Below are 21174 nucleotides of genomic sequence, written 5' to 3' on the forward strand. Positions count from 1 at the left end.
CAGTCTCTCAGGCTCTTCCACATGCCGGCCAGGTGCCAGGTGCTTTCACACACTGATTTTTGTCCTGTGTACTCCTTACTCCGCCCTGTGAGGTAAGGAGCCTTATCCCTGACTTATAGGGAGAGAATCGAGGCCCAGAGAGCTTGAATGAGTGATAATACAGTGGGATATGCCTTGGCTTTATCATCATTAGGTGTGGGTGATAGGTATGTCACAGCATTCTTAGGATTAATTAAGAACTGGGCACAAGATCTAGCATACAACAGCTGGTGGCTGTGATGATTATTATCATAATTATACATTTTCTTTGTCAGGAATGTTTGAATGTGTGGCATCTGAGATTTCCTTGGCCCACTTGAAAAAAAAAATCCCTCCTTGAATTCTGGTAATCCATGCCCCTTTTCACTCTTCGCTATGAGCTGCATATTCTCCTGTGGCTTGTCCTGGTCTCATGTCAGGACCTGATTGTTGTGGAGACAGAAAACCAATCCATGGCAAGGCCTGATGTGTGCCCTGTCTCCTCTGTGGGATCCTCCAGCTTGTCTGCTGGATCCCCTGCTTATGTGGATTGATGAGCCATCTCTTTGAACCCCATGCCAGACACACTCCTTCACTGGTAGCAGAATTTCTTACTCTGGGGTTCTGGGCCTAGAGATGGGGCAGTGTCCACAGGCAGGTTGTATGAACAGAAAGAGCTGGTGGTGGGGGGGTGGGGGGAAATGTGTTAGTGGAAGGCTAAATGCAGCCTTCCTGAGCTGACCCCTGTGGCCTTGCCCTCTTCCCAGCCCCAGCCCATCTTTTAGTCTTTAAAGACCAAAATATTTCTTCTGTAATAACTACCTCTAAGTAACTCTTTAGAAAGGCAGAGTGGTGAAGGGAAAGACCTTCTATAAGACCCATGGGGGAGATGACACAGCTGAAAACTTTTTACACCCACTGCCCTTTGGTGTTGCCTTGTGATGTCTGATGTAAATACATCAGGAGCTCACCTTCTATTTTTTGTATAGTGGTTAGACCCAGAAGCCTCAGAATTAGATGCTTCTCATGTTCCTTTGACATCTGCAACAGGTGTTGAACTTATTAATAGCATTAATACCTCACCCCTGGCTTGTCTTCTGTATTTTTAAGTGGCATTCACATACCTTTTTCCCACATGAAAAACAGTTCTGTGAGGACAGGTATGATGTCTCGGTTTTTCCTTACAGCCCAGAGCTCTCTGTACAGCTAGTCAGCAGCAGAGCCCTGGCAGGACTGCACTGTGCAGCCTCCTTAAAGAGGCCTCGGGTATTCTGAGTAAGAGCCTCTGTTATGTGAGTTCTTCTGTAATATAAACGGTGTGGATCTTAATACCACCTTCCTTGCCAATTGGTGTGAGTACAAGTGAGCTTATGGGTACAAGTGCTTGGAAGAGTCTTGAGCACATAGAAAGCGCACAGTAAATGCACTTACTGTTATTGTTGTTAGATTGTGTCATACTTACCTTTACCTGGATTTAGCATGTTGGCACTGTGATCTTTTGTTTTCAAATCTTAATGTAAAGGCTCACCAGGTAGCCATTGTCCTTACATATTTATTTAGTGGGTTAATTGAAAAGATTCACCTTAAGGAAAGTAAAAGATTCCTGTACTGATTTTTTTAAAAATAAGTTTATTTATTTATTTTTGGCTGCGTTGGGTCCTTGCTGCCGCGTGCGAGCCCTCTCCAGTTGCATAGAGCTGGGGCCCCTTCTGGCCGTGGTGCCCGGGCCTCTCATTGCGGTGGTTTCCCCTGTTGCGGAGCACGGGCTCCAGGTGTGCGGGCTTCAGTAGTTGTGGCGCATGGGCTTAGTTGCTCCGCCGCATGCAGGATCTTCCAGGACCAGGGCTCAAACGCATGTCTCCTGCGTTGGCAGGCGGATTCTTAACCACCGCGCCACCAGGGAAGCCCCTTCTATACTGATTTTAAGAGAATGAAATGTGGTATATATACTTATCAATTACTTTTTAAGAGGTCCAAATTGCTGCCTGGCAGTTGGTGACAACAGTGGATACTGTGCATGTTCAAATGTATACATTTGAAGCAGTTGAAATGTCATTTCCAAACTCAGGGTTAATTCATATCCTTAGTTGGAACAGATAGTATTTTCCTAGCACCTAAGCCCCTTATTTCTACCCTTTCTTCATATGCCCTTTGCAATAATCTGGTAATTGTGTGGCCTCTGGACCAGACATTGCTCATTAACATCAGGGTGATCCCCTGTGGTCCTTATGAGCCCTCTTAGTAACTTAAGACTCACACTGTCACTTTCAGGCCATTGAAGTAGCTTTTTGCAAATAATTGCTAACAGTATAAATACTGCCTAGTGTCCTTTGGAAGGGTTAATGTTACGGTGTTGCGAAACAGAGGAGTTTGGTTCATTAGAATTCCCCCCTAAGGAGTGTGGAGGACTCACTCTGTAGGTCCCCAGAGCTGCACTGTCACTTGCCATTGGTCACTTTTGACCACTTAAAATGGGGCTGGTGTAACTGAGGATCTGCATTTTTAATCTTAATGAATTATTAAAAATTTAAGACAGAAGCAGGATAAGATATTTTTCTGTTGAATATAACTTTATTCTGGGGGGACAGCATTTCATGTGATGCCTTCAGGTGAGATTTGTTATGTATGTTGAGTGTTTTGTCACTTCTAATAGCTCGTTAATAATTGAAACATTTGGGTTACATGATAGAATAATTTTTTGACATGGGTGAAATAAATATATTGTTTAAATTAAATTCACTTTTTTTTAGTAAGGCTACTAAAATTGTTTAAATTACACATGTGGGGCTTCCCTGGTGGCGCAGTGGTTGAGAGTCCGCCTGCCGATGCAGGGGACACGGGTTCGTGCCCCGGTCCGGGAGGATCCCACGTGCCGCGGAGCGGCTGGGCCCTTGAGCCATGGCCACTGAGCCTGCGTGTCCGGAGCCTGTGCTCCTCAACGGGTGAGGTCACAACGGTGAGAGGCCCACATACAGCCAAAAAAAAAAAAAATTACACATGTGGCTTGCATTAGATTTCTACTGGAAAGTACTGCTTTAGAGCATCTGTTATAGGTAGATGAAATTAGCTTGTTTTAAAGTTCAAAATTAGTTTTCAGACTTGTATTTTTGACTTTTTATAATCAGAGGTGTTTAGAGGAAGGAATCTTAGGAGTCACTTAACCCAACCCTGTCCTTCAGCAGATGGAGAAACTGAGGTTAAAAGTTACTGTAACATGGCATGCCCTAATTCTAGACGGGTACTGAACTTAATGTTCTTTATAGCCTATTGCTTTGGGTCCTGGGTTTACTTGGCATTGGAAACATGGTGGGCGTCAGGGCTGCAAAGAGCTTCCACGAGATCCAGACCAAAGAAAAGGCCTTTAAAAAGAAATTATTTTAGGCACTGAGAGAAAGGAATTTTTGTGCTGTGCCTACCAGTAGACAGGGTGATTGATTCCATGTTTGACATGTATTTTTGTTGGGCAGTATAATGATACTTTCATGGGGAATAGTAATAAGGTACAAATAATACCCACACTTTGTGTGATCATTTACTTTAGAAAACTCCATACATCTGGCTTTCATATTTTAATTTAGAGAGTTCTTTTCCCAAAGCCAGAGATTTTAAACCAGACCCATAGCTTTTGCCCTTGAGAAAAAGACTGAGAGCTTGACTTCATGTGTTTATTGTTTAGGTAGGTTGCCTGAGATCATTCGGTAAAAGTTTAGGCCTGTTTTATGGTATTGTTTTCTTATTAACAAAACTGACTTAAAGGAAGAAGCCACCAACAACTGCAATGGGCACCCTTAGAGCAAACCAGAATTTTATTTCTATTTTGAGGCATAGAGGAGGAAAGGGAGGCATTGCGAGTTACTAAATGGTGATTTGATTTATGGGTCTGTCCGTCAGGTTTAGAGAGGGCTGCTTCTGCTACAGATGCAGCTGACAAGCTGGGCAACCTTTGATATTTAACCTTTCTGAACCTGTTTCTTCATCCCACTGATCTTCACACAGAGTAGCATGAGGATTAAATGATACAGTCATGCAAGTGAAAGTATTTTGTGCTCCGAAAGCACTGCAAATGGAAGGACTGGTGTCTTGAGGGCTTCCTTTCTCCAAGGAGTTGTAGAACTATTTCTGAGGTCACACTTGGTCTTGGTGAGGCCTTGGATGAGTCAGTCACGTTTGGAATGTGCATTTAGTGGGTCCAAGGCTTTGACCCCATGATTTGGGAGTTCTCAGGGGTCCACTTTAATTTTTTAAATTTTTTTTAGACTTTTGCTCTTGGTAGTGGAGACGATCTGCCTGAAGTAAGGGTTAGAACTGGGAGGCTCTTAGCCCTATTGTATTGAGCATGGACACAGACCACCCAGGATTTAGAGATTAGGAGTAGGGAAAGGAAAGTTCTCTGCAGAAACTTCAGTCAGGTGACAGAGTTTTATAGGCCATTAATTTGGCTGCAGGGTCGAATGCCATACAACAGTTTTGTAAACGTCTGTTTTCAAAATAATTCCTAGTATTTCATGAATTTAAGGAATAGAAATTGCAATAGGGGGACTTCCCTGGTGGTCCAGTAGTTAAGACTCTGCACTCCCAGTGTAGGGGGCCTGGGTTCTACCCCTGGTCGGGGAACTAGATCCTGCATGCATGCTGCAACTAAGAGTCCACATGCCATAACTAGGGGTTCACATACTGCAACGAAGATCCCGTGTGTCACAATGAAGATCCTGAGTGCCGCAACTAAGACCCGGCGCAGCCAAATAAATGAATGAATGAATGCATGCGTGCATGCAATAGGAAAGTCTAGTTTGAAATCTAATTTGTGTTAGTTGACCAGATGCCCCCTCCTGGGTTCTGCTCAGTCAAATGAGACCTAGGGCCATTTACCCATTTAGCATCTCTGGGCCCTGGGATTCTCATTTGTAAACCTGGGGTTTGGTCTGTGGTCTGCAAGATCACTGTCAGCTCCCCTTAGTCAATTGTGTGTTCAATGTAATTTAATGGCCAACAGACATATGTTTCTGAGAGACACATCCCTAGACAAGGATGCCTTTTTCTGGTCTTTAGAGAACTGGTGGATGGGTCAGCCTGGCTGAACCTGCTTTTTCTTTTATAGATTATACTCCATTTAAAGTTATAAAATATTGGTTATATTCCTTGTGCTGTACATTGCATCTTTGTATCTTATTTATTTTATACCTAGTAGTTTGTTACTTCTTAATTCTCTTCTCCCCCAGGCCTCTCTTCACTGGTAACCACTAGTTTGTTCTCTGTATCTGTGAGTCTGTTTCTGTTTTGCTATAGTCATTTGTTTTATTTTTTAGATTCCTTATATAAAATGAAAACATAACAGTATTTGTCTTTCTCTATTGGACTTATTTCAGCAAGCATTAATACCTCCAGGTCCATCCATGCTGTTGCAAATGGCAAAATTGCATTCTTTGTGGCTAATATTCCATTGTATATATACACCACATCTTCTTTAAACATTCATCTCTTGATGGACACTTTGGTTGCTTCCATATCTTGGCTGTTGTAAACAACGCTGCAGTGAACATCAGAGTGCATATATCTTTTCAAATTATTTCAATTATTTCAAATTTAAATTATTTTGTTTTCTTCAGACATATGCCCAGGTGTGGATTTGCTAGATCATATGGTAGTTCCATTTTTAATTGGACTTGGTTTTTCTTTGGAGTTTACCTTGCCTGTTAGAAGGGCTGAGGTTGCTGATTTTGCCTGTTTCACCTGTTGAGACTTTGCCTAGCCTCTGTCTATCTGTGTGCACCGTGGCCTTTACATTTCTTGCCCCTGCAGATGTTTTACCAGCTCCAAAGGCACCAACCAAGGTTACCTTGGCTGGACATAGACTGGTGATTAAACAAATGCTGTTTGCCGGACAACTGATTGTATGTATGTACAGTATATTCTCTTCTTTAGTCTTAATTTTGTTATCTTTAAAAATAGTGGGAGGGCTGATTTTGAAATGATTCTGGAATTAATATAGGAGACCTTGTATCAACAATTACAATGTATTTATTGAGTGGGTACCACGTGCCAATATGCCGCAAGGTGTGAAGGACACATGAGTGGGGAACAGAGTGGGGAAATGAGCATTTCTCATTGCTGGTGGGGTGTAAAAGGTACAGCCTCTGTGGAGAGCTGTTTGGCAATATGTATCATAAATAAAAATGCATATACTCTTTGACCAGCAATTCCACTTCTAAGTATCTATCCCACAGATAATCCTCACACATTCGTGAAATGATTTATGTACAAAGGTAGCCATTATAGCATCATTTGTAATAGCAAAAGATTAGGAATAACTTAAAAGCCCAATGAGGGGCTGATTAAGTAATTATTAAATAATATAGTACATCCTCATAATGAAATACTACTCAGCCATTAAAAATAATGGAACAACTCTAGGCCCTGATATAGAACCATCTCTAAAATAAATAGGGAGAAATAAGTGTGGAACATTATGATTATATGCTACTTGTGTGTGTGCCTACGGGTGTGTATTTAATAGAATATCTTCCTAAGAACACAGAAAACTGATGCCAATGGTTGCCTTGGGGAAGGATAACTGGGAGATTACTTTTGCAACTTTTAAATTTTATACTATGTACATCTACCATCTATTAAGAAAAGACATTGTTGGGCTTCCCTGGTGGTGCAGTGGCTGAGAATCTGCCTGCCAGTGCAGGGGGACATGGGTTCGAGCCCTGGTTCGGGAAGGTCCCACATGCTGCAGAGCAGCTAAGCCTGTGCGCCACAACTACTGAGCCTGCGCTGTAGAGCCCACGAGCCACAGCTACTGAAGCCCACGCACCTAGAGCCCGTGCTCCGCAACAAGAGAAGCCACCGCAAGGAGAAGCCCGCGCACCGCAACCAGGAGTAGCCCCTGCTCGCCGCAACTAGAGAAAAGCCCGTGCACAGCAACAAAGACCCAATGCAGCCAGAAACAATAAATAAATAAAATAATAATAAATAAATTTAAAAAAAAAGACATTGTCATGCTTTGAAGGAGTTTGCAGTTTAGTCAGACCAGATAACATAAGATATACAAAGTACGGGGTAAATATTGGCTTTATGGGAAGATTTAAATGCTAAGCTCTGTGTGTGCCGTTGACTGTATTTGCCCTGAGTCATCAGGAAGGGTGGGTCTGAGCTTCAGCAGAGCCAGCTTCCAAGCCTTAGCGTCCCACCTGGGGCTAAAGCAGTTTGCAGCCTTTGTCCTGCAGTGGTGGGAAGAGCCCACAGGCTCAGAATCAGTTCTTGGTTGGGGTCCTGGCTCTGCCACTTGCCAAGCATGCAATTTGGGGCAGGGATGCTTGAGGCCCAAAGCCTAATTGTGCTCATTCGTAGATGAAGATAAGCCACCTCCCCCTTGCTCTGCAGTGAACACCCCTGCAAACCATGAAGTGCTCGACAAATGCCAGCTCAAATAGAAGCTGCGAGGCACCTGCAGACTGGCAAGCTGGGGCCAGAGGTGCAAATTGAAACAGTGAAGCAAAAATGTATCTTTTTCCCCCTCTGCCAAATAACTTGGCAGGATTTGTAAAATTAGAAAAGTAGACCATAGTAGTTTTGGAATCCTTGATCTCTGTCTGACCTTGGGGCAAGTCATTTCATCCTCTAGACCTGTTTCCCCATTTGAAAAATGGAAGGGGCTGTGAGTCCTCTGGGCCCCTTCAGTCGCAGCGTTCTGTGACGGTGTGGCATTAGCAGTAATTCCCATCTCAGCTGAGATGAGTCATACTGACCGAAAAGTCCACATGTGAGGAGGAAGTCTCTGAGAATTTTCCTCGTGCTGGAGGATCTGAGCCTCTGGGGGGAAACGGGGAGGCGTGGGGGGATTGCTGCCACCAGAGGGGAGACCAAGAAAGCAGAGTGAGTGGAGATGGGTTGTTTGTGTTCTCCACTCCAAAACCTCCTTTGCTTTCAGATAGTCATGTGGACTAGATGTTTGGAAAAACCCGGCTTACCCCTTGTTTAAGCGGGTGTGATGTTCATGCAGTTGTGACTGGCGTACTTAAGTCAGTTGTCACTCCTGTGAGGTCTTTCTGTGCAGTTTAATGACACTTCCTCTGTGCTGCCTTGGCTCCTACATGTTTCTCCTTGAGTCTCTAAACTGAGATCAGAGACTGTCCTCTGTTTATCTCTGTGTCCCCAGCACCTAGCGCAGTTCCTGGCACCTGAATGGCGAGCTATATGCATGTAGTAGATGGGTTGCTGGATTAATGATCCATTTAGGGTAGTATGGACACTAAATCTTGTTAATCTTGACCACCACCTTTATTATAACTATCACCATTCTGAAGTGATCTTTTAGCTATTAGTATGAAATATTTCATACTCAAAAATTTCACACTAAAAAAGAAATTAAAGACCCCCCCCTTTGGAAAGTATTTTAACAGGATGCACAAAAAAGTCTAAATGTTTTAGAGTCTTTCTGTATTACAGTATATAATACATATGTATCTAAAATTCATCACTGCCACCACCAGCACAGGCACACAGGTCTTTGGCTACCGGCAAGAAACAGCAGGCCTGGGTGACTTTCCCAATTCTTAGCTTTTAAAGCTTAATTGTAGGCAGTTAAATCTGAAAAGGAGCTTTAAGATAGAAATAAATAATTTCTGTTTACAAATGCAGGATCCACAGAGGGTGAAGGATCACTGAGGAAGTTCAGAAGTGGCAGTAAAGAGCCCCAGTAGTTCCAGTGTGCTAGGGTACTGCCCTCCCTCATGGGGGCTGCCCTTTAGGAGGAGGGGCAGGAGGGTGAGCAAACAGGGCTGTCTGAGCTCAAGGTAGACATCTGACGACCTGGTTAGTCCACGCTAGGTTAGTTTCAGTGTATGTTAGGTAAAGTGAGTTAGGGAGTTAGAGCCAGTGCACCTGAAGGTTATATTGGTAAGATGGGTGTGTGTGTTTTCCTGTAGACTCATTCTAATAGTGATGGAAGACCAAGTCACAAAGTTCCTTTCATGTGCAGAGGACAGCATCCAGGACTGAATACATTCATGGCTTCTTCAAAATGGGGAAGAGATGAGAAAAAACATGTCCTGAAGTTTGCTTATCTAACCAAGCCATTCTCTTGACATAGTGACTGACCCTTGCATAAGCCCTTGATTGAGGCCCAGCAGCAGCATCCTGCTTAAATCCAGACAACCAGAAATTAACTCTGCTGGCACCCAGATATGAAACTTCCCATGGGAAAGTTGGATCCATCCACTTTTCGTAGCAGTGGCCTCACCTGCTATTTTGGAAATTAACTGTCCTTTATGATTTATTTTTGGCCAAACACATGTTCCTCTTGAGAAAATAGTCCAAGTTCCTAGTCTATTCACTTTCCAGTTTTGCTGTTATCTTTGCATCATGCTTTACAGTGTACAGACAAGCGTAATGGGTGAGAGTTCCAGTAAACTGGCTGGATCACATTCCTTAGATTGAGTCATTGCTGAGAAACTTGTTTGTGAACAGGAAGCAGCCCATGAAAATGTCTGTACACAGTAACAAGCTGGACTGTGAGGAAACTGGACCATTTTTTAGCTGAAAGACAAAAGGGTAGAAGGATGCATCTGTGATCCAGGGAATAGCAAATTTGTGATCTAGAGTTTGGTTTTTTTTAATTTATTTTTTTGGCTGCGTTGGGTCTTCGTTACTGTGCTCGGGCTTTCGAGCAGGGGCGAGTGGGGGCTACTCTTCGTTGTGGTGCGCGGGCTTCTCATTGCCGTGGCTTCTCTTGTTGCAGAGCACAGGCTCTAGGTGTGTGGGCTCAGTAGTTGTGGCTCGCGGGCTCTAGAGCACAGGCTCAGTAGTTGTGGCGCACGGGCTTAGTTGCTCCACAGCATGTGGGATCTTCCCGGACCGGGGCTCAAACCTGTGTCCCCTGCATTGGCAGGCAGATTCTTGACCACTGCGCCACTAGGGAAGTCCCTAGAGTTTTAACTTGTTGAATAATTCATGTCTTGATGTGTGTTTGAGATTTTTTATGCTGTTAAAAATTGCTAGTTATTTTAATGAGAACCTACTGTATAGCACAGGGAACTCTACTCAGTGCTCTGTGGTGACCTAAATGGGAAGGAAATCCAAAAAGAAGGGGATATATCTATACTTATAGCTGATTGACTTTGCTGTACAGCAGAAACTAACACAACATTGTAAAGCAACTATACTCCAATAAAAATAAATTAAAAAACAAAGCAAAACAAAAAGAATTGCTAGTTATTGAAGATTGAGGAAATAATCCTTGGTAAGTTTTCTCGAGAAGGAAAACTTGGATTAGTGGTAACTTTTACCTGTTAGGAGTCTCTGCTGACATAGAAACTGGTTGCTAGGCCAGTTATTTTTAAAAATGGAGCTGTAGTTAACACAGATTAACCCAGTGACATTTACACTTGGCCTAGGTGGCTGTAAGTCCCCTTCCATCTCTAACATTCTGTGATTCTATATAAATATGTTTTTTTGTGATCTTTGTTTTTTATCACCTGCTCCATAATTATTACAGCAATATATTCAGAAGTTAGCAAATCAGTCCAGTAGACTCAAAAAAAGTACCTGAATGTGGGCAGACTATAGAGAATAACCTGTCATCTCATCTGCCTTCTCTAGAAGTCTGAGAAAACAGTTGGCCTTGTCTTGTGTATCTTCTTGTAATGAAGCAGGAGAGAAGTAAATAGGCAGATAAATATTTATGAAATAGAATAGTCATCAGTGAGATGTATTTTAAAAACACACCTGCTTGGTGTCATTTTACTTTAGGAGTAAGGATTGTGACTGCAGAGTAGAGCCTTGGGAATCAAGGAGATCTTTGTTGTTGTTCAATCAATTCTTCAGAATTCCAGCATGCCCTCAGTTGTTTTTGTACTTTCCTATAGCTCTTAATTTGGTTTATACTTCAACGGACAGTAGGATGAGATTCATGTTCCATCCGGTTTTGCCCAAAAACATTTGAGCAGCTTCTATGGAAAAAAATATTAAACCAGATTTAGCTTTTAGGTGAATAATATAACCACCTGGGCATAATATAAAGACTGAAATGTATGAAAGAAAAGCAATTTAGACTCTGAATGCCAGTAGTTAATATTTGGATGGAGAGATTGATTTCAGGAGAATAAACTTTAAAAGAAGATTTATTATTTTCTTAATGGAAATACATGATTTTAAGAAGGAATCTGTATAAAGCAATTATACCCCAATAAAGATGTAAAAAAAATTAAAAATTTAAAAAAAGGAATCACTTGAGACATTGTCTTAACACTTATACTGTAAAATTGGAAGTGAGGATCAGTTTTCATTGTCTGTTTACAAAGTTAGTTATCTGCAATTTTTTAAAAAAGTTTATTGGTGAAACTTGTTTTTAGAAGAAACCTCCCACGACCTTCCCGTCATCCTCTGGACAAAACAGAGGATGGGAGAGGGCAGGTAGGGAAAGGGGTTGGGAGGTGCAAGCTTCATTTATACATTTGAATGTATATAATAAAAACCATTTTATTTTTCATTTCAAATACTTTTCTAAAGCCTTAGTTTACTGAATTGCTTTAATTTAGGAAGAGATGATATCTTTGCTTTATCTTTTCTGATTTGGGGGGATCATCTGAGCATGATAAATGCTTGTTCGTTCAAAGCACTAAAATTGGCTTGCAAAAGACATATTATTATGGGATTCTGTGTTCAAGGGCTTTCTTCTGTTTATCCTGGAACAAAGACATTTGTTTTAAAGTGGTACGAGTTAATAGTCCAACTTCAGATTTCCCATAAAATGCGTAACAGATTACCCAGATGGCAAATGATGATATATATAGAGAGAGAGACATTTTCAATATGACTGTTTCCATTGGGCCAGATGGTGATTTAACGTGAATTGTCAAACATTTACGTTCTTATTAAATTGCCTTATTTTGTCGAAGCCAAGCTAGCAACATAACGTGGAATACACTCAGGAATCGCAAAAGGACAACAACAAAAATTCAGACACCAAGTATGTCAGACGGCATTTGCTCCATATGGCATGTGAAGGCTCACAGCCAGTGCCTGTGTTGCCCTTGGGAAGCTTAAGGAAATACCTGTTGAAATGCCATACAGTTCCTCTCCCTCCCCAGACCCTTTTTATCTGCCCTCTTGCAGGGCAGCCATGCTTCCCCAGTGCCTCAGGTTGAAGTGTGGGAGAGCAGTTTAATTCTTCCACTGGCATTGTCCTTCCATACTGTCCGTTTTGTTATGGGCACCACCCCAGCTATCTCATCTTAGATGGTTTGGGAATTTTGCAGAGAGATGGGTCATTTGTGGAGTAAGTCATGTGCCCAGTCACAGGGCTCCTTCAAGACAGCTCACTGCCTGAGGTCAGCACAGAACACAGTCCTGGGCCTGCAGGGCTCCCCACCAGTGAGTCGTGGGTCAACAAACTTCTGCTGTTCTCATTTTCAACATAAAGCTTTGAATATTTCATGCAATATCAAATCGCTGCAGGTTTTTTCTTCCAAAACTTATGTGAAAATCTGAGTAACACAGTATATGATATATCAAGGCCATGACAAGCAGCCCCTTGTTACTGAATTCTGAATTTGATCAGAACATCTGTGTTAAAGGAATTCAAAGTGGTTAAAACTCAGCTTTTTTTTTTTTTAAGCAGATGTGTTCTTTCAGAGACCTCGCATGGCAAGATTAAACATTATATAAAAATAAACTTAAAAATGAAAACCTCTGAGAACACTTTGAAACCTGTTTTGGTCTATTATCTCATTGAAGGCTGCCCAGCCTTCATTAAGAACAATTAGATGTTGTCACTTGAAATATCTTTTGGTGGCATTCCTGGTGGAGACGGTCAGCTCTGGCTGTAGGAGCCCCTCCACCTCCCAGGGTCCAGCATTGTTTCAGATCAGATAACAAGAACAGGTGCTCAGGAGCTGATCCAAATGACATTTTGTGTTTTATTTTTCCTGTTTGTTGATGAGGATCCATCAATGTGTCCTTGTCTAATTATGTTATGGGAAATTTTAAAACATTGAATTGGTTTGGAGCTGTGCATTGAAGGGTAGTCATGTCAGGAATCGAGAGGGTGTTGTGTGTGTACATAAACGTTTACATAAAAGTGTATGTTATTTACAACACACGATTCACATGCCTAGTGGTCAATTTCAGACCTTCCCTGAGGAGGAACCAAGTAGCTTTATGGCTGAGTGTTGTTGCAAGGCTCCCACTACAGTTCCGTCTGTAACTTCATTATTATCCTTTGGCCTGGAGCTTGGTCTCACTTACAGCAAGTAGTAGGGCCCATCCTACTTCTTGTTGGGATGCATAACAACACTTACATATACTTTACATTTATAGAGAAATCTCTTCTACATTTCATTTGATCCACCAACATCCGTATGGTAGGGGTAGGATGGAACAATTATACTAAATTTATAGCTAAAACACCTAAACCCACTCAAGACATCTGATGGGGAGGAAAGGGGGGAAAAGGAAAGAACAGAGTTGTATCAATGCTTGGTGTGATTGCCACTGACAATTTTAGAGTAAATTACATTAGAAATTTTCCTCCCACCCATAGTTCCGGGTTCTAGGAATACTTTGGACTAGTCATATTTATGAGGTGTTTCCAACATAAATTCTTCAGTGCTCTTTCAGTTCTTCCATGAAAATGTCAAAACTGAGTACTGGTTTTGATCCTGGGATCTCTGAACAAGGAGAAGCCCCAGGCCTAGGGCAGTCTGGGGAAGTGAGGGCAGATGTGGCAGAGTGACCCCCAGGTGCAGGGACAAGTATTTGGGTTTCTCTATTGTTGACCTTCTGAAGAGCTCAGTGCACTTTCCGTGTCAGTTTTTGAGAGAGGTGGCTACAGGTACTGCTTATTTTATAGAGAAACTAGAGTTCAATTGAGATAGCATGAGTATGCATTTCCTTAATTTTTAGTGCTAGCATTTAGTAGTGAACACCCTGAACGAGACTTAGCACCTTGGTCGTTAGCTCCAGTTTGGAGAATGGCCCAGACAGGATACTCAGCTGTAGCTAGATTCCCTCAGAAGATATGGCCCAACCTAATTAGAATTTTAAAGTAGGTTTCTCTATATCTTGGGCCTTTCTCTTTTCACATGACCCTTGTGTAAACATGTCTATTAAAGTGGAAACAAATTATTTTTAAAATGGAAATTCTCATGTTTTATTTTAGTGGGGAGCCCCCTGAGAAGATAGCCACGTATGACTGAATGCTCTACGATTCCTATTTTGTTGCTTGTGGCGAGGAGAATAATCCAGGTGACATTTGCTCAATCCAGTCTTTTGAAGTGGTGATGGCCACTTCTTCCCACCACCAATACGTCAAGGCAAAGTCTACGTATACAACAATGGATTTTATTTCCTGCCCCACTTAGGAACCACTGTCCAGTGATCAGACTTCGTATTTTTAGTGTGGGCTAGTGGTTAAAAATCAGGAGTCCAGGATTGGCTCATATTGTACTCATGCCTGGGTATATATCCCTGTCCTGGCACTTTATCGTAGTACGTCGTCTTTCTAAGCTTCAATATACTTATCTGTAAAATAGGGATACATGTCCTCTTTGTGTGGTTTTGAGGGTTGGTTTGTGTATATCTGAAGTACTTAGAACAATGCTTGGCATATATAGAAAGCCCTTAATAGATGTTGGCTTACAAACAGGTATACCCTAGCCAGTTCTGAAGAGCTACAGATACTGCTTTAATTATACCTACTGTGTGTGCTTTGTACTAAAAGTTACACTGTTCAAAGCTAGAGTAATGAACCTCATGAGCAGGGTTTCATAGCATTTAAGATTCTAACACCAACTTTCAATCAAGGCTAGAGGTGGCCTCTACTATCCAGTTAGCTGGGCTGCCTCTAGGCTGGGTGGTCTGTGCTTGTTCTTTGTTGGGTGAAATAGCCTGACTGCTCAGTGAAGCAACAGCCATGTTGTTTTTTGTCCTTTGGAGGCTGAAAGTAGTAGAGCCGTAAATGCACTGGGCAGCCCAGTGCTGCCAACTGCTGTCTGAACCGCAATACAAAGTTTGATGTCTGTACACACTGTGTCTGCTGGCCTTCAGATCCCAATTCCCTTTCTCTGTCAGTTTTTCCAGTCTCCATCTCATTATTTTCAACACAGATGATTTGTTAAATGGAAACTGATTTACATTTCCTACCTGTTCAGACTTTTACAAAAACTAAAGTTGTAAATCAGAAAAATTGCTTTTGACACATGTGTGGTTAGGAAAATATGGACATGGTAACCTAAGCCTAGCCTTGTAATATAAATCAAAATAACCATTCCCTCATTGTACAATTCTCCCCATATCTTAGAACATATTACCTTCCATCTTTCCCTAGAGCCACCTTTTTTTGGTTTGTGTTATTAAGAGGGTTATTTACGATTTCTCAGGAGTGAGCCTAGTGGGCACTACCCCTTTCCCAGTTCTTTTGGCAATCTCTTGCTTCACCCACACAAGATTACCATTTGCTAGGACTTGAATTTACTAATTTGTTCATACCTCAGGAGCTAAAACTCAAGTCAACAGGAAACTGTTTTGGGGCTTCCCTGGTGGCACAGTGGTTGAGAATCCGCCTGCCAATGCAGGGGACACAGGTTTGATCCCTGGTCCGGGAAGATCCCACATGCCGCAGAGCAACTAAGCCCATGAGCCACAACTGCTGAGCCTGTGTGCCGCATCTACTGAAGCCCACGCGCCTAGAGCCCGTGCTCGGCAATGAGAAGCCACCGCAACGAGAAGCCCGCGCACCGCAACAAAGAGTAGCCCCCGCTCACCGCAACTAGAGAAAGCCCGCACGCAGCAACGAAGACCCAACTCAGCCAAAAATAAATAAATAAAATAAATTTATTAAAAAAAAAAAGAGGAAACTTTTAATAAGTAACCACAGACACAGAAGTAGCGAGAAGTGATGGGGAAAAGATAATCCACTATAGCGAAGACCAAATGAAAGGTGATATTTCACAACTGCTAGGTTAACAGTTTAACTTGGGTTTTTTTTTTCCCCTGTAAACTGGTATTTGCTAAGCAAGTTTAGGGAAAAATTCCACATGCTCAATCATGTTTTCCAAACTCCACTTCTTATAATAAACCATTGGCTTGGAGTGCTTGCTCTAATTTCTCTATTCCATTAAACAAGTGTGGGAGTTCTTTTAATTCAAGAATGTTAATGTGCAACATTTGTTACTTTGTTGTTAGTGACCTTTACCATCACCCAAATTGTTAATAATCCAAGTAATAAGTGATTACATTGGATAGCTGTTTGTAGATGATTTAAAAAAAAAAAAAAGATACATACGTTGAATAGAATTAACTGTGCCCTTCCAGAACTTTGGATCTGTGTTCCCATTCAGATTTTATTTGTAATCTCCCTACCCTCCACCATCAGCAATGGCATAATGTAAATTATGTGGTATCTGCCATTTTAAAACTATTTTAACCATGGTCTCTCTCCTTCCTTTTTTGTTTTAAACATAGGACATGGATTTGATTGACATACTTTGGAGGCAAGATATAGATCTCGGGGTAAGTCGAGAAGTATTTGACTTCAGTCAACGACGGAAGGAGCATGAGCGGGAAAAACAGAAAAAACTTGAAAAGGAAAGACAAGAACAACTGCAAAAGGAGCAAGAGAAAGCCTTTTTCGCTCAGTTACAACTAGATGAAGAGACAGGTGAATTCCTCCCGGCTCAGCCAGCACAACACATCCCGTCGGAAACCAGTGGATCTGCCAACTACTCCCAGGTACAGGGTACTCAGTTCTTGGGAAGGTAAAACATCTGGATTTGAGTTCCAGCTTTGCCTTTTACTTCATGAACTTATTAAGTCAACTTCCAACCTCAGCCTACTGATGAGTTCAGTGCCTGACTGACTTACCTCAGTGTAAGGATTAGGAGGACATAAATTACATGCAAGAGCTTGTAATTTATGTATATGTAATGTATATGTAATTTATTTATTGTAATTTATGTATATGTATGTAATGTAAAAATGCTTGTAATTTATGTATATGTATGTATATGTAATTTATTTATAGCTCGTAAGCTATAAAAACATTATGTAATTGTAAGGATCAAACAGCTGCAACAGTAGTGACAGTAGTAGGACTGTTGTAGTAGGGATTATTCATGTACTGTGACAAGTACTGTTCTACTAAAGTACTTGAAATATTGATTGATTTAATCAACACAACAATTATGAGTTAATTACCATTATCCTACTTTATCTACAGATGAGCAATTGAAGCCCAAAGAGGTTAAATAACTTGCCCAGAAACTGGGCAATAAATAGGGGGGTGGGGGCCAAGATTTGAAACTAGATAGTCTGGTTTGATTCTGTGCTCTTTACTATACTAAACTGACTTCTGAAACAAGAGGAATGTTTGACTAACTAGACTGTAAACATTTTATGAACACGGAACAATTTTTTTCTTCCTCTGTATCTTTCCCTTTTATGCAGGTAGCCCACATTCCCAAACCAGATGATTTGTACTTCGATGACTGCATGCAGCTTTTGACAGAGACATTCCCATTTGTAGATGACAATGAGGTATTAACATTTAGTTAACAGCAAATCTCCACAACTATACATAACATATCGTATATTGGTCCCTTTGATGTATCTCCATTTTTTAAAAAAAAATGAAAAACTATTTCAGGAGCAAATTTTATCAAGGAAACCTTAGCCTATAGGTAACTTTATGATTTGAAAAAAAAAAAAAAAAAGACACAACTCCTTCCCCCACATAATACAAAACCAAAAACGTTTACTCCTGCATAGCCAGAGGGATGGGTGAGCATAACCGTGGAAACAAGTTAACTCTCTTGTTATAGGTACTTAGAAATTTTGGTGAGTAAAAAGCAAGCTGGGTAGTAAACCAAGACTTGTTCGGTTAACAATTTTAATAAGTTTATTGTCTGAAGCACTATACTAGGTATTACATACATATATACAAATTAAATTCTAAAGATTATTCTTACCCATTTTGACGTTTACCTTCAAATGCATAGGATAAAGCAATCAAGCTAGTAAATGAGTAAATGTGGAGTCAGCTGGGCAGGACAAAAACATTTGTTTAATTATATAGAAATAGGAGTCGTAAGTCCCCATTATAAGTAGAGAAATACAGAACTGCAGCCAATTCCAGTCTAAGATGTTGTGATGGCCTTGGAGCATACCCATCCACTGCTGGTGGCAGATTCATGTAGATAAATGCCTTCTCAATTTTAGGTTTCTTCAGCTACGTTTCAGTCACTTGTTCCTGATATTCCCAGCCACATCGACAGCCCAGTCTTTATTGCTCCTAATCAGGCTCAGTCACCTGAAACTGCTGTCCTTCAGTTAGCCACTGCTGATTTAGACGATATGCAGCAGGATATTGAGCAAGTTTGGGAGGAGCTATTATCCATTCCAGAATTACAGGTAACTAAGATCTAATATAATAAATATCAAAGATGCTATTTTATATTCAGTCCCTTTAAATTAGTCATTCCAGTTATTTATTATTTATATGCCACCTACTTATAGGAAGGATTGGAGGGTGCTTTTAAATTAGTCATGAGAGCTGCCCATGCTCACTTCAGTGAACTTTTGTTAGTTAAATGGACTAGATGTCTTGAGGGACAGATCAGGTTATAAACCTGAAGTCTGATCTGGGAAATCTGAAAATAATACATATGCTTAGGCATAAGTATCTGTTGGAAATGGGAATTACCTCTGAATTCTAGAAGAGCCTGGTGTGAATGGGGGTGGGGAGAGATTACCATCAGATATGGATTATCAGCTATTAAAAATAGCTTAACCTTGACTTAACATAGTATAAACTTCTTTTCCATGCAGTGTCTTAATATTCAAAGTGACAAACTGGCTGAGACTAGCATGGTTCCAAGTCCGGAAACCAAACTGGCGGAAATTAACAACAATTATCATTTCTATTCATCAATCCCCTCATTGGAAAAAGAAGTAGGTAACTGCAGTCCACATTTTCTCAGTGCTTTTGAGGATTCCTTCAGCAGCATCCTCTCCACAGAAGAATCCAGCCAGTTGACAGTGAACTCATTAACTTCAAATGCCACAGTAAATACAGATTTTGGTGATGAATTTTATTCCGCTTTCATAGCAGAGCCCAGTACCAGCAACAGCATGCCCTCCTCTGCTACTTTAAGCCAGTCACTCTCTGAACTTCTAAACGGGCCCATTGATATCTCTGATCTATCACTTTGTAAAGCCTTCAACCAAAACCACCCTGAAAGTGCAACAGCAGAATTCAATGATTCTGACTCTGGCATATCACTGAACACAAGTCCCAGCATGGCATCACCTGAACACTCAGTGGAATCTACCATCTGTGGAGACACACTGCTTGGCTTCAGTGATTCTGAAATGGAAGAAATAGATAGTTCTCCTGGAAGTGTCAAACAGAAGGGTCCTAAAACACAGCCAGTAAGGCCTTCTGGGGATACAGTCCAACCCTTGTCATCATCTCGGAGGAACAGTGCTCCAGTGTGTGATGCCCAGTGTGAAAATACACCAAAGAAAGAAGTGCCTGTAAGTCCTGGTCATCGAAAAACCCCGTTCACAAAAGACAAACATTCAAGCCGCTTGGAGGCTCATCTCACAAGAGATGAGCTACGGGCAAAAGCTCTCCATATCCCATTCCCTGTAGAAAAAATCATTAACCTCCCAGTTGATGACTTCAATGAAATGATGTCCAAGGAGCAATTCAACGAGGCTCAACTTGCATTAATTAGAGACATACGTAGGAGGGGTAAGAATAAAGTGGCTGCTCAGAACTGCAGAAAAAGAAAACTGGAAAATATAGTGGAACTGGAGCAAGATTTAGATCATTTAAAAGATGAAAAAGAAAAATTGCTCAAAGAAAAAGGAGAAAATGACAAAAGCCTCCATCTACTGAAAAAACAACTCAGCACCTTGTATCTTGAAGTCTTCAGCATGCTACGTGATGAAGATGGAAAGCCGTACTCCCCAAGTGAATACTCCTTGCAGCAAACGAGAGATGGCAATGTATTCCTTGTTCCCAAAAGTAAGAAGCCAGATACTAAGAAAAACTAGATTTGAGCAGATCTGACCTTTTCTGAGCTAGTGGGTTTTTTTTTGTTGTTGTACTGTTATACTAAAAGCTCCTACTGTGATGTGAAATGCAGAAATACACTTTATAAGTAATTCTATGCAAAATTATAGTCAAAACTAGTGTAGAAAATATAAAACTTTAAGAAGCATTAAAATAAGTTATCAGTATGCTGAATCAGTAGTTTCACTTTAACTGCAAACTTAATTTCTAAAAACACCATTGGGGCTAGTTTCTATATACATGTAAATACTACAAAAACTCCTTATTTATACTGTTCTTATCTCATTTGTTACTTTCATAGATTTATATGATACATCTGGCTAAAAGCAAATTGTTGCAAAACTAACCACTGTACTTTTTTAAATAAATACTGTATGAACAAAAAAATGGCATTTTTTATATTAAATTGTTTAGCTCTAGCAAAAGACAATTTGGTTGAAAAGCTGGTACTAATAAAGGAATATTATGACCGTTAAATTATTTCTTTGAAGTTCATTCACAATCTTTTATGACAATAATATGGAAAGCACTACACTAAATTGGTACGGGAAATGGAATATATCAAAAAGATTTTCTCGGGCTTCCCTGGTGGCGCAGTGGTTGAGAGTCCGCCTGCCGATGCAGGGGACACGGGTTCACGCCCTGGGTCTGGGAAGATCCCGCATGCCGCGGAGCGGCTGGGCCCGTGGGCCACGGCCGCTGAGCCTGCGCGTCCGAAGCCTGTTCTCCACAACGGGAGAAGCCACGACGGTGAGAGGCCCGCGTACCGCACTTTCTCTTCAGCAGCAAGTATATCTCAACTAAAAAAAAATGCTCTATATACTTTGGCATGAAAACACCGGTTCTTTTACTCCTATCAAGATATATGCCATACATTTGAGGGTGTGGGAGAACCATCCTACTAACAAAGAGTATTACAGACACAGGAAGTTGGAAGGCTCTGAGGCCTGTTTGAGAAAATATATGGCTGAACATGGAGGGGGAGAAAAAGGGTGGGTGAGTAGAAAAGTACATGGCACAGATCCTTGTTAAGCCTTCATAACCTTTGCTTTTACCTTGTGGAGAACTACTGGCAGTGT

The 21174-nt window shown here is 41.2% G+C and overlaps 1 protein-coding gene across 6 annotated transcripts in view; it reads left to right on the forward strand.

Annotated features, from left to right (window-relative positions):
* NFE2L2 (NFE2 like bZIP transcription factor 2) overlaps window positions 1-20572 on the forward strand; it is a 36075-nt gene extending 15503 nt beyond the window's left edge. For 4 of the 6 annotated variants that reach the window (XM_060152575.1, XM_060152573.1, XM_060152572.1 and 1 more), the window contains 4 exons: window positions 16483-16749; window positions 17464-17553; window positions 18235-18426; window positions 18844-20572. In XM_060152575.1, the coding sequence (XP_060008558.1) occupies window positions 16486-16749; window positions 17464-17553; window positions 18235-18426; window positions 18844-20076 (1779 nt within the window). In that variant the 5' untranslated portion in view covers window positions 16483-16485 and the 3' untranslated portion in view covers window positions 20077-20572. Of the gene's footprint in view, window positions 1-5901; window positions 5910-15941; window positions 15959-16482; window positions 16750-17463; window positions 17554-18234; window positions 18427-18843 lie in introns of those variants that run through there. The other 2 variants (XM_060152578.1, XM_060152576.1) reach the window with 2 other exon arrangements.
* The last annotated feature ends 602 nt before the right edge of the window (window positions 20573-21174 follow it).

The sequence above is a fragment of the Lagenorhynchus albirostris genome, chromosome 6 (assembly GCF_949774975.1).
Source record: "Lagenorhynchus albirostris chromosome 6, mLagAlb1.1, whole genome shotgun sequence".
In the NCBI taxonomy this organism is placed as follows: Eukaryota; Metazoa; Chordata; class Mammalia; order Artiodactyla; family Delphinidae; genus Lagenorhynchus; species Lagenorhynchus albirostris.